The sequence below is a fragment of the Papio anubis genome, unplaced genomic scaffold, assembly GCF_008728515.1.
Source record: "Papio anubis isolate 15944 unplaced genomic scaffold, Panubis1.0 scaffold1594, whole genome shotgun sequence".
Taxonomy (NCBI): domain Eukaryota; kingdom Metazoa; phylum Chordata; class Mammalia; order Primates; family Cercopithecidae; genus Papio; species Papio anubis.
Window position 1 is genome coordinate 1 of NW_022161573.1, and position 13,543 is coordinate 13,543.

At 49.7% G+C, this 13,543-nt stretch overlaps 1 protein-coding gene and 1 pseudogene across 1 annotated transcript; both read right to left on the reverse strand.

Annotated features, from left to right (window-relative positions):
- Positions 1-5: 5 nt before the first annotated feature.
- On the reverse strand, positions 6-5,938 carry LOC116272689 (annotated as a pseudogene).
- A 738-nt stretch (positions 5,939-6,676) lies between these two features.
- LOC101014076 (golgin subfamily A member 2-like) lies at positions 6,677-13,537 on the reverse strand. The gene is given in 7 exon segments (XM_031661451.1): positions 6,677-9,838; positions 9,925-10,081; positions 10,177-10,262; positions 10,345-11,037; positions 11,464-11,538; positions 13,178-13,255; positions 13,523-13,537. Coding segments are annotated over 5 exon segments (1,068 nt in total). The 5' UTR covers positions 11,483-11,538; positions 13,178-13,255; positions 13,523-13,537; the 3' UTR covers positions 6,677-9,725.
- Between the last annotated feature and the right edge of the window lie 6 nt (positions 13,538-13,543).

Below are 13,543 nucleotides of genomic sequence, written 5' to 3' on the forward strand. Positions count from 1 at the left end.
CCCTTTCCTTGTGCAATTGTAAATGGCTCTCTCTGTAAGGAAGGGACTTGCATTGTCAACCTCTCTACTTTTTTCTTCTCCCTCTTGCCTTCCACGATGCGACTCTTTTCTTTTTCCTCCTCCCCGTCGTCGTCGTCGTCCTCGTCGTCCTCGTCCTCTTCCTTCTCACTCTCCTCTCTGGGACTGGGCATTTCGGGTTCTTTCTCAGTCGCGGGCTGGGCGGGGGTTCCCTCTCCCTCCGCAGCAGGGGCCGAGGCGGACATGATGTGAACCGCGGATCCCGGTTGATACTGTATAATTAAATGTTTCAACATATAGAAGATCTCGGTGAACTATTAGTTTCAAAGTGACCAATGCATGATGTTATCATATCATACAAGTGTAAAAGATCCAAAGTTCAAGAAAAATCAAGTTTTGATGGAGTATCAAAAAAGAAGCCAAGGCAACAAGGCAAAACCCTGTCTCTACAAAAAATACAAAAAATTAGCTAGGTGTGGTAGTACACACCTGTAGTCTCAACTACTCTGGAGGCTGAGGTGGGAGGTTCACCCGAGTCCCTAGAGACTGAGGCTCCAGTAAGCCGTGATCATACCACTGCATTCCAGCCTAGGCAACGGAGCAAGACCCCATCTCATAAAAAAGAAAAAAAAGAAATATCCACAATGATGTAAAATGGCCATCTGTATGAGATTGGCCTTTCTTCACATTTTTTCAAGCAAATATCACACAATAAATGGAATGCAGATGCAAATGACAAATCAAACATCAAAGAAATTTGCAAAAGATTTTAGATTGTACTACTTTGGGTTTAGAAATTTTCTTTTCATAAAAGCATTTATAACAATATTTGGTGAGCTGTTAAAGAATATTTTAAATATTTCTGATTTAATTTCTAGTGATAAATACAAATAGATATAACCTACATACACAAAAGCTCCTTGGGCCATCAATACATTTTTACGAGTGTGAAGGAATCCTGACCCCAAAACTTTGAGAACTGCTACCTTCCCCTCCACTTTCTTCCTTCCCTAGAATTTCTTCCTTGGAAGAAACATTCCTTTGCCATTCTACATTAACTTACTTAGTTCCACTGAGGCCAGTTTTGCTACCTCTCTCTCATCTTTCCACATCCCTCTCTTGACACAAAACCTGACCAAAGGAGTCTACCAGCCCACCCCATTTCCAGTGATTAGCTGTCAGGTGGGCTAAGCCAAGCAAATCTGGGTTTTCTCTGAGACTAGTCCTGTCTTTCTGGGAGATATGGAACCACAGGGACAAGATTGGCAACTGAGGGGTGGTCAGAATTCATCTTGCCTAAATGGGAAGAGGTTAGGCAAGTTTCTAGAATGCCAGACTGCTTTCTAGAAAGTCAAAGATAACTATACTTTCTGCCATGACTGTGAGAATGCCCATTTCATTGCACACTTTCTAACATTTTTACCAATCTCATATATAACAGCTGGTACCTAGAAGAAAAAAAGGCTGGGTGGGGTGGTTCATTCCTGAATCCCAGCACTTTGGGAGGCCAAGGTGAGTGGATCACCTGAGGTCAGGAGTTCCAGACCAGCCTGGCCAACATGGTGAAACCTCATCTATACTAAAATTACAAAAATTATCTGGGCATGGTGGCAGGCACCTGTAATCCCAGTTACTCAGGAGGCTGAGGCAGGAGAATCACTTGAACCTGGGAGGTGCAGGTTGTAGTGAGTCAAGATCATGCCTTTGCACTCCAGCCTGGGTGACAAGAGTGAGACTTCATCTCAAAAAAAATTTTTTCCATACAATATAATTTGTTCCATCTCTAGAAAATGAATCAGCAATGAGAAATGAAAGCCACCTCTTGGAAGGTTTCAAGGATTTAGCTCTACCTATTGATGTCCAAAGCATTAGTTAAGGTAGAAAACACACACACACACACACACACTCTCACTCACTCACTTACCCCTATGTATTCAGTACCAGGAAACATGAATGACTAGATGGTATAGTCATCCAACACAACCACAGAATAACTGAAGGCACTGTGTAGAGGAGTAACTTATGACATGGATCTACAATATTGTTGAGTGAAAAAGCAGATTACAAAAACAAAATCTGATTTTGTAAGGGAGAGGGAACACATACGAGCACAGGAGAAAAGAGATGAGCAGAGGACTGGAAAGATACAAAATTCTCATGGTGGTGCCTTCTGAGTGGTAGAATTATCGGTATGATTTTCTAGTTTTGCCTAAAAATTTTCTAAACTTCTTAAAATAAGTTTTTGTTATGCATATTATAAAACATCCATCACCCCAGGAAACTTCACCTTGAGCACAAACTCTACAATATGTTCAATGTTTGTTCAGTTTAATATTTAAGAGATGATCTTTTTGGAAAGACATCTAAAATGATGACCTATATTTGAACCTATGCATTAATATTTTTCAATAATATGCTTTACATTTTGTAATTTTGATAAGGTTAAGCTTTATAACCGTCTTGAAAACATAAGTGTTCTATTTGTCTTTAAAATATGACCTACAATATGCCAGGTTTTAAACAGTAAATGATGCTCAAAAATCGCAATATAAATTCAGGCAGTGTTCCTTACATGGAGTGTTTAAGTGATTCTAATACTGTTCTTTTTCACTGGTTATGAAAACACAGAACAATTATTTAAGCATCTAAGTATTCAGGTCTTTTGTTTCTCCTCCATTCTATTAGTTTTATAGTAATTTTAAGGCCTGTGAGGATGAAGTTGTCTGTGACAGCTACCACAAAGCTTACTATAAGCAGACAAATTTCAAACAGGTTTATCACCACTACCATCCCCACCATACAACTGTCTCAATCAAGGGCAACACAATTCAAGGTTAGCAAGGCAAACTCTTTACCTGTCACTGCTTAAGAAAGGATTTTTTGGTCTTATTTAGAAATAACTTTCTGTATCTATTTTTCTCCACAAATCCACTGAGACCAACGTGTGGCTCTATCTCAAGCACCAACAAGCAAAACTGCCTGCCAGTATGTTCAGTTTCTGTATCTTTCTAAATGTAGGGCATGGCTATCTTTTGATATCATAATTTTTTGAAGACTGATGCAGAAACTTCTTCTTGAAAGTTCAGCCGGGTGCAGTAGCTCATGTCTGTAATCCCAGCACTTTGGGAGGCTGAGGCAGGCAGATCACGAAGTCAGGAGTTCAAGACCAGCCTGGCCAACATGGTGAAACCTGTCTCTACTAATACTACAAAAATTAGCCAGATGCGGTAGGAGGTGCCTGTAATCCCAGCTACTCAGGAGGCTGAGGCAGGAAAATCACTTGAGCCTGGCTGGCAGAGGTTCCAGTGAGTCAAGATCGTACCACTGCACTCCAGCCTGGCTGATAGAGTGACACTCTGTCCCCACACAAAAAAAAATTCAGATATACAGCAGTTGTAATTCTTCTGAAGGCTGGTTATGGGACACATTACTTTCATACTTTGCTGTTCAATAAATATGGGGTGGAGAATAAAGTAAATTGACAGAATTATCATATAAAATAAAATTCTAAGTCCTCTGAAAACAAACGAAACTTAAAACACACACACACACACACAAACGGTTTTCCCTGCTAATCATTTTACAACCACGTAGATAACCCAGAGCCCACAAAAGCAGAATAAAAATTCTAACACTTGGTAAAATGAAAATGCACATATATCCCTGTCATCTAAAAAAATGCTTAAGGATTCAAAGACAGAGAGCAATTACAGCTACTGAGAACATCATTGTAAGCAAACTGAGGCAGAGAAAGGAAACGTGCTGATGAGGATTTGAACCACCTAAGCTGCAGAAACCCACTGGGGGTTTCCTAGGTTCCGAGCTGGCATTATCTTTCAGAACGATCTTCTAGAAGAGATCACATAACACTGTTACAAAGGATCTGGAGAAAGGGACCCTGGCTTCATGACTCCGACTCTCCAGTCATGCTTTACATTTTCACTTCTTACACTCTCTTTCATATGAAGTCAATTTACAGACTTTCATCAAGCCCTTAGAGACTTTTTGTACTATCCACGACAAGTTCTTGATGTTATCTCTGCACTTTTGACAAATTCTTAGCAGTTAACTTACAAGGCAGTTAAGATTTTTGTTCCAGCACAACATAGCTAGGATAGGGTCAGACATTCAACAAAACAAATATTTCCCAAGCATTTATTGAGTGGGAGATAAAAAGCACAAAGCATAATTATAAAACATTCTCCCCTGCCACCATAAACATTTTTTTAAAGCCTTACAGAACACAGTATAACATGACCAAAGCAAAAATAGTAAGGACGAAAGAGAGGAGGAAGGGGAAATATCAGCATAAACTAAATATGACCCAGAAGAGCCTTGATGGTCAGACATGCAAAGCCAAATTGGGTAGGGTTAGTGGGTGGCTGTCAGGGGCACATTCTACAGGGGAAAAATAGCTGATACAGAAGCCTGAAAGGAAAAGCAGGCAGAGCGCCTGTACAGGACTCTTACCTGCAGCATCCACGGTACAATGCGCCTTTCCAGAACATAGCAGTGGCCAGCCCGGCCCTGGGGAGAGGGATCGCTCAAACAGCACCAGAGGCTGCATTCCAACTTTTCCTCCCTCAACGAGTCCGTTTTCATTGTTAGTTTCTCCTTAAACACAAACTTAAAAACGATTGGCTGAACATGCAGGAACAAGGAAAACCTGACTGAAGAATGAGGCCTTTACACTTAAGGGCCTTGGGTCCGCGTAAAGTTGCTCAGGTCTGTAATCACACAACTTTGGGAGGCAGAGGTGGGTCATTTGAGGTCAGGAGTTCGAGACCAGCCTGGCCAACAAGGTGAAACCCCATCTCTACTAAACAACGCAAAAGTTAGCCACGCATGGCGGCGGGCGCCTGTAATCCCAGCTACTTGGGAGGCTGAGGCAGGAGAATCACTTGAACCCATGGATTGTCAAGAGAAGGAGGCTGCAGTAAGCCGAGATCGCCCCACTGCACTGCAGCCTGGGCGACAGAGTGAGACTCCATCTCAACAAGCGCCTGCCATCATGCCCAGCTAACTTTTGTATTTTTAGTAAAGACAGGGTTTTACCATGTTGGCCAGGCTGGTCTAGAACTCCTGACCTCAGGTGATCCACCCCCCTCAGCCTCCCAAAGTGCTAGGATTACAGGAAAGAGCCACTGCGCCCTGTCAAAAACAGAAAATCTTAAAGGCCTTTCCCTTTTCCCCGCCTGGGCTCAAACATCAGCTGGAGCCGCCCTGCCACGCCCCCTCGCGGTTCTGGGGAGCAGGCCGGCTGACTGAGCGCGATCATGGTCCCCGAAAGGGCTGCGGGCGACGCGGGCTCCCAGCTCGGGGCTCCGGGACGAGGGCGAGAGGTGCCAGCAGCCCCCAAGCCAGCCCCCCGCAAGGAGAAAGAGAGATGGGCCCTCCGCCTCCTCCCACCCAAGCCTCAGGCAGTCCTGGCTATCGGGGCGGGCTAGTCACAGGAGTAAGGGGCGCGTTGGCCCCGCCCGGAGAACCAGGGCCTCTCCCGGGCAGGCTCCCCTTTGTCCCGGTACTTCCGGAGCCTCCTCTCCACCCTCGCCCTGCCCCTTGGGGCCGCCGCTGGGCGCTGACACGGACACGGACCCACAGACGCGGACATCTTACCCTCATCTCCGGCGGCAGGGGCGCGGAAGGTGAGCCGGTGAGGAGCCGCTGTTATGGCCGCGACCACCCGGTGGGGCCGCTCCGCTGCGCTCTCGCGGCTCCGCCTCTTCCCACTGCCTTGACTCTAGTCGGAGCACTGCAGGGAAACCGCAAGGGACACCGAGGCCTCTGCAGGGAGCTGTGGGGCGGCCCCTGGGCGGCTGCTCCCCTTGTAACCGACTCCACCGACAGGAGGCGGGGCTCCTGTGAAGCGGCAGCTTAAAAGGGCAACAGCACCACCGCCCCCGCTGCGGCCTGGGAAGGGGCTGCCTCCACCCCGTACCCCTCCCTCTCATCCCTCACCCCTCACCCCTCACCCCTCACCCCCCACCCGTCACTCCCGCGCGCCCAGTGAGCACCCATTTCGGCGGGTGCAGGAGTCCAGAGCATGGGCGCGCTTCCGGCTGCCCTCTCCTTGCCTTGACCCAACACTACTGGACCCATCTGGTCCGTTCCTCACACTGGCAGACTGGAGGCTCCGGGCGGCACAACCGCCAATGTGTGTGTGTTTTGGCGGGGAGGCACAAAACCACCAACTCGTGTGTGTGTCTCCCAAGGGAACAGCACTGCTGAGTTCAGGCTGAGTATTAGCTCGTAGACTGTCAGCAAAATACAGTCACAAGAAGGCTATGTGCTGTTTTGTCTTTTGCAGTGACATCATGTTTGCAGTGACATCATGTGGCTCATGTTTTATGTTTTTCAGAGTTCATTAGTTTCTGTTTGTTCTCAGTTAATATCCAGCTCAATAGATTGTGTAAGTAGAATACCCCCTGAAAGTCACCAACATAAAATATAGTGAAAAATTTGTCACCCACTTAAACTATAGTTGAAAACATGTACTCATTAGTTTTGTGTAGCCGACACTGGATACTGGGTAAGGGCACAGGATCCCAGGGCTAGACTGCCTGGGTTCAAGTTCCGATTGAGCCACTTGCTGGCTTTGAAATGCTTGACAGCTTTAAGCTTCAGTTTCTTTTCTTTTCTTTTCTTTTTTTTTTTAAACTTAATCCCAAATGTGATAGTAAGTCTCAGTTTCTTGATCTGAAAAACAGAAATTATTCAATGAGAGTCTATGTGAAAACTTTAAAGGTTTTAAAGCCCCTATCTGGCTCAGGAAAGTCCTCAGCTTTAGCTGTTAAAGTTTTAAAAGCCACTTTAAAGTTTTTAAAGTCACTGCCTGGCTCAGGAAAGCCCTCAGCTTTAGCCATTGATAGCTATGATTATTATTGTGCTGGGTACACATGCATTAATGAGGCAGGAAAATGCTCAAGGATAACAACCGATACCCAGATTATCTCATCAGACCGAGACAGATGCGTATGCGTGCATGCTCATGTTTTAGCTCAGAGCCATTTGTCTAAAAGGCTGTTGAACTCAGAGGCCCAGGCAGTATCAACTTTACTTTGTAGTGGAGCCATCAGTTTTGTTAATCAATGAAATTGACATAACGCTCTTTTTTTCTTTTTAGCACCAGCCATGTGCCTAGAGCTAACTGTGTCAAGAAGAGCATGCTTCAAGTGGCTGGAGTGAGCAGTTCAACTTGTGGAGGAATGAGAAATGATAGTGTTGAGACCAGAAACACGAAAACCCAGGGTAAGGTAGGAATCACTGAAAGTCAGGCAAAGGAACTGGCATCCAGTGATGCGTCAGGCTTTGCCAGCCTCTGGCCCTACAGATGGCTCTTGGGAGAGGAAAAAATTAAGTCAGACCCGAGGGCACAGATCCTGAGGGAATGCCGGCAGCTCTGGGCTGTCTATGAGAGTCCAGATTTGTTGCTTCACCTTGGGGCATGTGTCCCCCACCCTCAGGCCTGCCCCACCCATGCGTGTGACCTGACATGTGATTTGATGCTGTCTTTCAGAATCATTATCGGTGTTCCCTGAGGAGCGTCAGCCTTGGTAGGTACATGCTTTGCTGCCTGCTGCATGAAAGGTCTGCCTGCCCAACTGCCCCAGCTTCACACGGGGGGCACACCTGGGGACTCAGAGCCAGGCTCCCTGCCCCTCCCTTCTGGAGCTGCAGACTTGCTCTTTCCTCTTTCTGTCCTTGTGCTGCTGGCTGTCTCACTTCCCTCCCTGCGAGCCATGGGACTCAGTGTCACTGCTCCAGGTCTCCATGGCTGAGCCTGGGGGCTCTTAGAAAAGGCTCCATGCCCAAGCTGGCAGACATGGAGCCATCAGAGAGGACACAGAGCTCGTGGTTTATGGTGTAGGGGCTGGGAGCTTGGAGGGGGTTGTGTGTAGGGCTGGACTCTGAGGCAGTCAGAGGCCTAGGCACATCATCCTGGGCACGCTGTACCTGTCATGCAGTCTGAGTCATGCTGCCAGGGCAGGTATCCAGCTCCCAGCCTGGGAGTGCCGAGAGCCAAATCCACTGCAGATTCAGGGTGATAGTTAGGGTCCCACGTCCTCTATCTGTCAGCAATCCAGTGGTGATCTAGGATAAAAGCCTGAGAGTCCCATACACACGGTCATCCCACAACACACTTCACAGACCAGGCAGGGACACACAGCCCCCTTCCCTCCCTCCCAGGTACCATCATAGCTGCTGGCGTGGACTGAAGGCAGGGTCCCTGGCCCCCGCTGAAGCACTACCACCAACCAGCAGGCTCACTCACCTTGGCCTGTTGCTCCTAGGGGTCGCCTGTGCTATTCAGCCAAGGAGACCACAGTGCCTGCTGGCCCAGCCGAGCTCCGCCTAGCGAGCCCACCTGCCTGTCCTGCCACGGACTCTTCCTCTTCTGCTTTTCGGAGCAGGATGGGCCCAGCCTCACCTATGCAACCTGCAGCCCCCTGCCTACCAGTTGAGGCTCCCCTCTTAGACTTACAAGTCTATGTCCAGCGGCATCCAGCTACCTGTCCTCCTTGCCTTCCCCAGGGTCCCTCAGAGGACCCTGGGCTTTCTGACCACTGAGAGGGGCCTCTGGTGCTCACTCCAACCAGCCATCCCCTTATAGCTTCACATTTTGTTTCAAGCAGTATTCTTTCCCTATCAGGCCTGGTGGCTGTTGGGTGGGGCTCCCCAAGCAAGAGGTGGCCCTGGGCCAGTGGGTTGGAAAACAGGGTGACCAGAGAAGAAGGAAGTCCTAGGGGGCTGGCATTGGTCTGAACTGTGGGTGGACTGCCTGGGTGCCATGAGGGAGGCCAGCGTGTGTGGGGTGGGGAGGGCCGCCATCATCAAAAAGGAGTACAACTGCCCCAGCTCATGATGTAATATCTTCATGAGCCCAGAGCACATACAAATACTAAGGGGAGTACCATAGTAATGCACTCATTCTTGGCTCCGAAACAAATGAAACGTATTCTATCCTGCACACATCTGCCAGAGCAGGCCACTTTCCTCTTTTGCGAGATTTAAAAAGCTCCCCAAAATGTTATTATGCCCATCCCCAATACACAGAAAAAGGGGGAAAGGCTCTCTCCAGTGCTCCGGCTTTAAACAACTGTAAATGTCAGTACTCACAGTGGCACATTACAAACTAATAAACAGCGCACTTGAGGGCAAACCACATATTGAGCTAATGAAGAGCTCACTGTGATTAGGAGTCGATCAAGCATAATAGCAGAACATAGGCAAATTTAATCTGAATTCCGTAATGAACATACATGCTGCAATAACATTAAAAAAGCATGGCAGCCTATTCCAAACCAGCAAGAACCGTTTTGTGCATATAATGGGTCTTTGTGTGTTTGAACTCCCACCACATAGGGCAAACTCGATATGCATGCTAATGACCTAGAGTTATCAAATAAAAAGAAAAATGCTAAAGGATGCCATAGTGAACATGAGGGAAAGACCCACTCTTCTGTAACTTTTTACAAATAAATTTAAACAAAGTTAGAAACACAAATAAACATGAGTGACTAACATTCAAATGAAGTAAATGAATTGTGTAGGAGATTAACCCCTAAACTTTTTTTGTTTGTTTGTTTTTAAATTTCTTGACCAGCTCTTAGATGATGGTGATGTTTATCTCCCTGATCTCGGCACGGTGAAAAGAATAGTATGCAGGGGTTGCTGTACAAGCCTCGGTGCTCCTGGAGAGTCCTGCGTTAGAGGAAGCAGCTGCACGATCTGCTGTGCAGTGGGGTTGTTGTGGGGAGAACCCTCCCTGGCCTCTCCTGGTGCAGGCTCCACGCTGTCAGTGAGGCTGAGCCACGAAGATCTTCAGACAGAGGGAGGAGGGGATCTGAGCTCAGTGCGAGCCTCCCCTGCTCCTGCCTGCCCACCCCGCCTGAGCGCTCTACTCACCACCCTGCTTGTCAGCACACCCAAGCTCCTGGGGGATTGGGGCTCCTAGAGCGGGCTGATCACCAGGACTCTGGGCAGTGGTCAGGAATTTGTCGTGCCCCTCGTTGTGGTCGCCCACAAGCCGCAACACCTGTCCCTGCAGCTCCAGCAGGTTCACCTGGAGGGAGGGGTGCTTAGCTGCCATGCCGGTGCCGGTGCCCAAGTTCACCCCCACCCCTACTCCCACCCCCACAGAGATGTGGCACACCCTACTTGCATCTCCTTGTCCTGGGTCAGCCTGATGATGTCCTCCTCTCCCAGTGCTGCATTTTGGCACTGCCCTCTGCTGATGTAGTTTCCTGTGGGCGGACACAGCTCAGAGGCTGGGGCCCCTCTGACGGCCCAGCAGCTCCCCCTGCCGTATCCTGGCCTCCCGCTCACTTATGGTGTCTGTTCCGAGAGGTGGATGAATTGAAGCTCTAGTTTCTCCACCGGCTCCTTCAGGTCCACCTTGTCCTCCATAAAGTTGCTCTAGAGCCAAAATAATGGGGTCGCATCTCAAGAACCACCAGCCTTGCCCCGCCCACACCGTTCTTGGCCCATACCAGGACCTACTCAGCTGCACCTTCTCCATGGCCCCCTGCAGGGCTCAGTGGGTCTCCCCACACACAGACTCACGCCCAGTCCCTGGGGTCCTCTGGGATGAAGCCACTGGGTGAGCCAGGGGCTGGCAGCACACCCTTTGCTCTTCCTGGGCATTGGCTCCAGCGAAGTTGAAAAATGCCACCTGAAGGCAAGAGGTGACTATTCTTGTAGGGACATATACAGAACAACCGGGGCAGGGAGGTGGAGCGCAGCCCCTTCCCTTGGGGCTCAGAGTGTGCACCTGTTGGTCACAGGTGAAATGGTGTTTGACCACTGGCTCCTGGAAGGAGTGAAAGTCCACAGAAATCAGAAGGCAGGGAAACCAAGAACATAAGGGGATCTGGGAGGGACCGCCGAGGAAGGTGACAAAGTAGAGGCAGGGAAAGTCAGGCTCACCTGGCCTCCCGGCTCTCCCAGTCCCCTGGGATGTTCTGCATGGGCTGAGGCGCCTCCTCCTCCTCACTGTCCAGATGTCCTCCTCCATCTCTTCTAGGGGGTGGCCAGAGGGGTCCTCAGACAACCCAACAAGGGAAGTACTGGGGGCCCACCTCTGCCCCCACCCTCACTGTGTAGCCCTGAGCCAGCCCATTCCCAGAGGGGAATGAGCTGTTCTGTATTATTACTTTTAAGAACCAAGATCTTGCTATACTGCCCAGGCACAGTCCCACTACCGATTGGTGCGGGAGTCCTGACCTGCTCCCTTTCTGACCTGGGCCAGTTCTCCCGTCCTTAGGCAACCTGATGGCCTCCTGCTCCCAGGAGGTCACCATATTGATACCGAACTTAGCGCGGACACCCGGTCGGCATAATGACCAGCTGTGTTAAAGGTCTCTTCCAACTCCTCAATCCTATGCTGCTAACAGTCCCCCTTTCCTCCTGGGGCTCTCGCCTCTTCCTCCGAGTGGTCTCCCGTACCTTCCCCAGGGAGAGCCATGAGGCTCAACCTGGCTTTAGCTGCTGTTTCTGCTGGCTGGTAGCTTCCAGGTGCTCCTAAGAGGCCAGGAAAGAGGGTGAGAAGGCACGGAGGTTGCCAGGTTGTCCCTCTTGGGGCCCTGTCCTCAGCAACTCCCTCCCCAGGGTCTCCTGCAACTTTTGGTGGGCCATCTTAGCTACCACTTTGCCTTGAGCTTCCTGCTGCTGCAGCTGGTCCAGGAGCTGGGTCTGCAGCAGTAACTGCCTGTGCAGCACCTCCTTCTCAGAGGTCAGCTGCTGCTAAGCGACCACATACTGCTGCAGGTGACACAGGTACTGGTCTCCCTGCTGCTGCAGACTCTGAGCCTCTTGGCTCTTCAGCTCCACCTGCAGGAAGATCCTGGGCATGAGGGCGTTTACTAGCTGGCTTCCAGATTCCTGGCCCATGAATAGGGTAGCAAGGGCACTGTGGTGCTCTGTGGCCTGCCCAGGCCCCTGGTCCCTTGCTCCAGGCCTAAGAGACTGCCTCCCTTGCCTAGAACCTCATGCGTCCTTCCCCAGCCTCAAATCTCACATCCTTTTCCCCACCATTTAAACTGTAGGCCACAGACTGGTGGAATAGCAAGGAGAGCCAACCACCATCTGCTAAGTGTACTACATGACTACTGTTTCCATGTGTTATCTCATTTAATCCTCAGCACCTCTGCAAGGAAAACGCCAACTTCCTTTTGAAGTTAAAGAAACAGAGACGTAGAGATGCAAGGTAGTTGAATGATAACCAGGGGAACTGAGGCCGGAATCCAGTTTGAATCTAAGGAGTCTTTTTGGTTTTTCCGTTTGGTTTTGTTTTGAGACAGTGTCACTCTGTGTCCCAGGCTGGAGTCCAGTGGTGCGATCTCAGCTCACTGCAAACTCCACCTCCTGAGCTCAAATGATTCTCATGTCTCAGCCTCCTGAGTAGCTGGGATTACAGGCATTTACCACCAGGCCTGGCTAATTGTTATTATTTTTTTTGAAATTGTAGTAGAGATGAGGTTTTGCCATGTTGGCCAGGGTGGTCCCAAACTCCTGACCTCAAGTGTGTCTCTTGCCTCAGCTTCCCAAAGTGCTGGAATTACAGGCATGAGCCACCACACCCAACATAAGGAGCCTCTTTTTTTTTTTTTTTTTTGTGAGGCAGAGTCTCGCTCTGTTGCCCAGGTTGTAGTGCAGTGGCCGCATCTCAGCTCATTGCAAACTCCGCCTCCCGGGTTCACGCCATTCTCCTTCCTCAGCCTCCCGAGTAGCTGGGACTACTGGCGCCCGCCACCTTGCCCGGCTAGTTTTTTGTATTTTTTAGTAGAGACGGGGTTTCACTGTGTTAGCCAGGATGGTCTCGATCTCCTGAAATCGTGATCCGCCCACCTCGGCCTCCCAAAGTGCTGGGATTACAGGCTTGAGCCACCGCACCCGGCCAACCTCTTATACCACTGTCTCTTCCCCTGTGACTCGAGGGCTCCATGCCTCTGGCTGGGATGATGATTTCCAGATCTAGGGGGAGCACAGGGCTCCCCACCTCTAAAACTCAGAGGGCAGGAAGCAATAAACAGTCATAGGACTGCCCTGGACAGCTCTGGGGTCACCTGCCTCCAGGCTGCAGCTGCCTCTGGCCCGGCTCCACCCTTCCCCAGAGACTGGTGCCCACCTCCCAGCCCTTCTTGGATGGGTCAGAGGTTACCGTGTCTTTCAGCTCGCCCAGCGTCTTCAGCTCCTTTACTTGTGGCTCCAACTGCAGTGCGCTCTTGTTCTCGTTGTTCTGGACAGAGAGAAGCAATCATTGGCCACCCACTATAGCTGGAGACCCCAGAACTTGGTGTCTGCCTCCCATAGCACCGGGAAGGGTGGAGGCAGGTTAGAAAAATCATCCCCTCTCTCCCACAGCCATCAGAGCAGGGCTCTGGCTCACAGGTGCCTTTAGAAGTACCATTTCATGTGAGGGCTACAATGCCCCATTTTACAGGTGGGGAAACAAAGGCCTGGAGGGCTAGGGAAGAGGACAGGCTCCCCAGGTAGGGGAACCCACCAGCTCCTCGAAGCTGCTGTG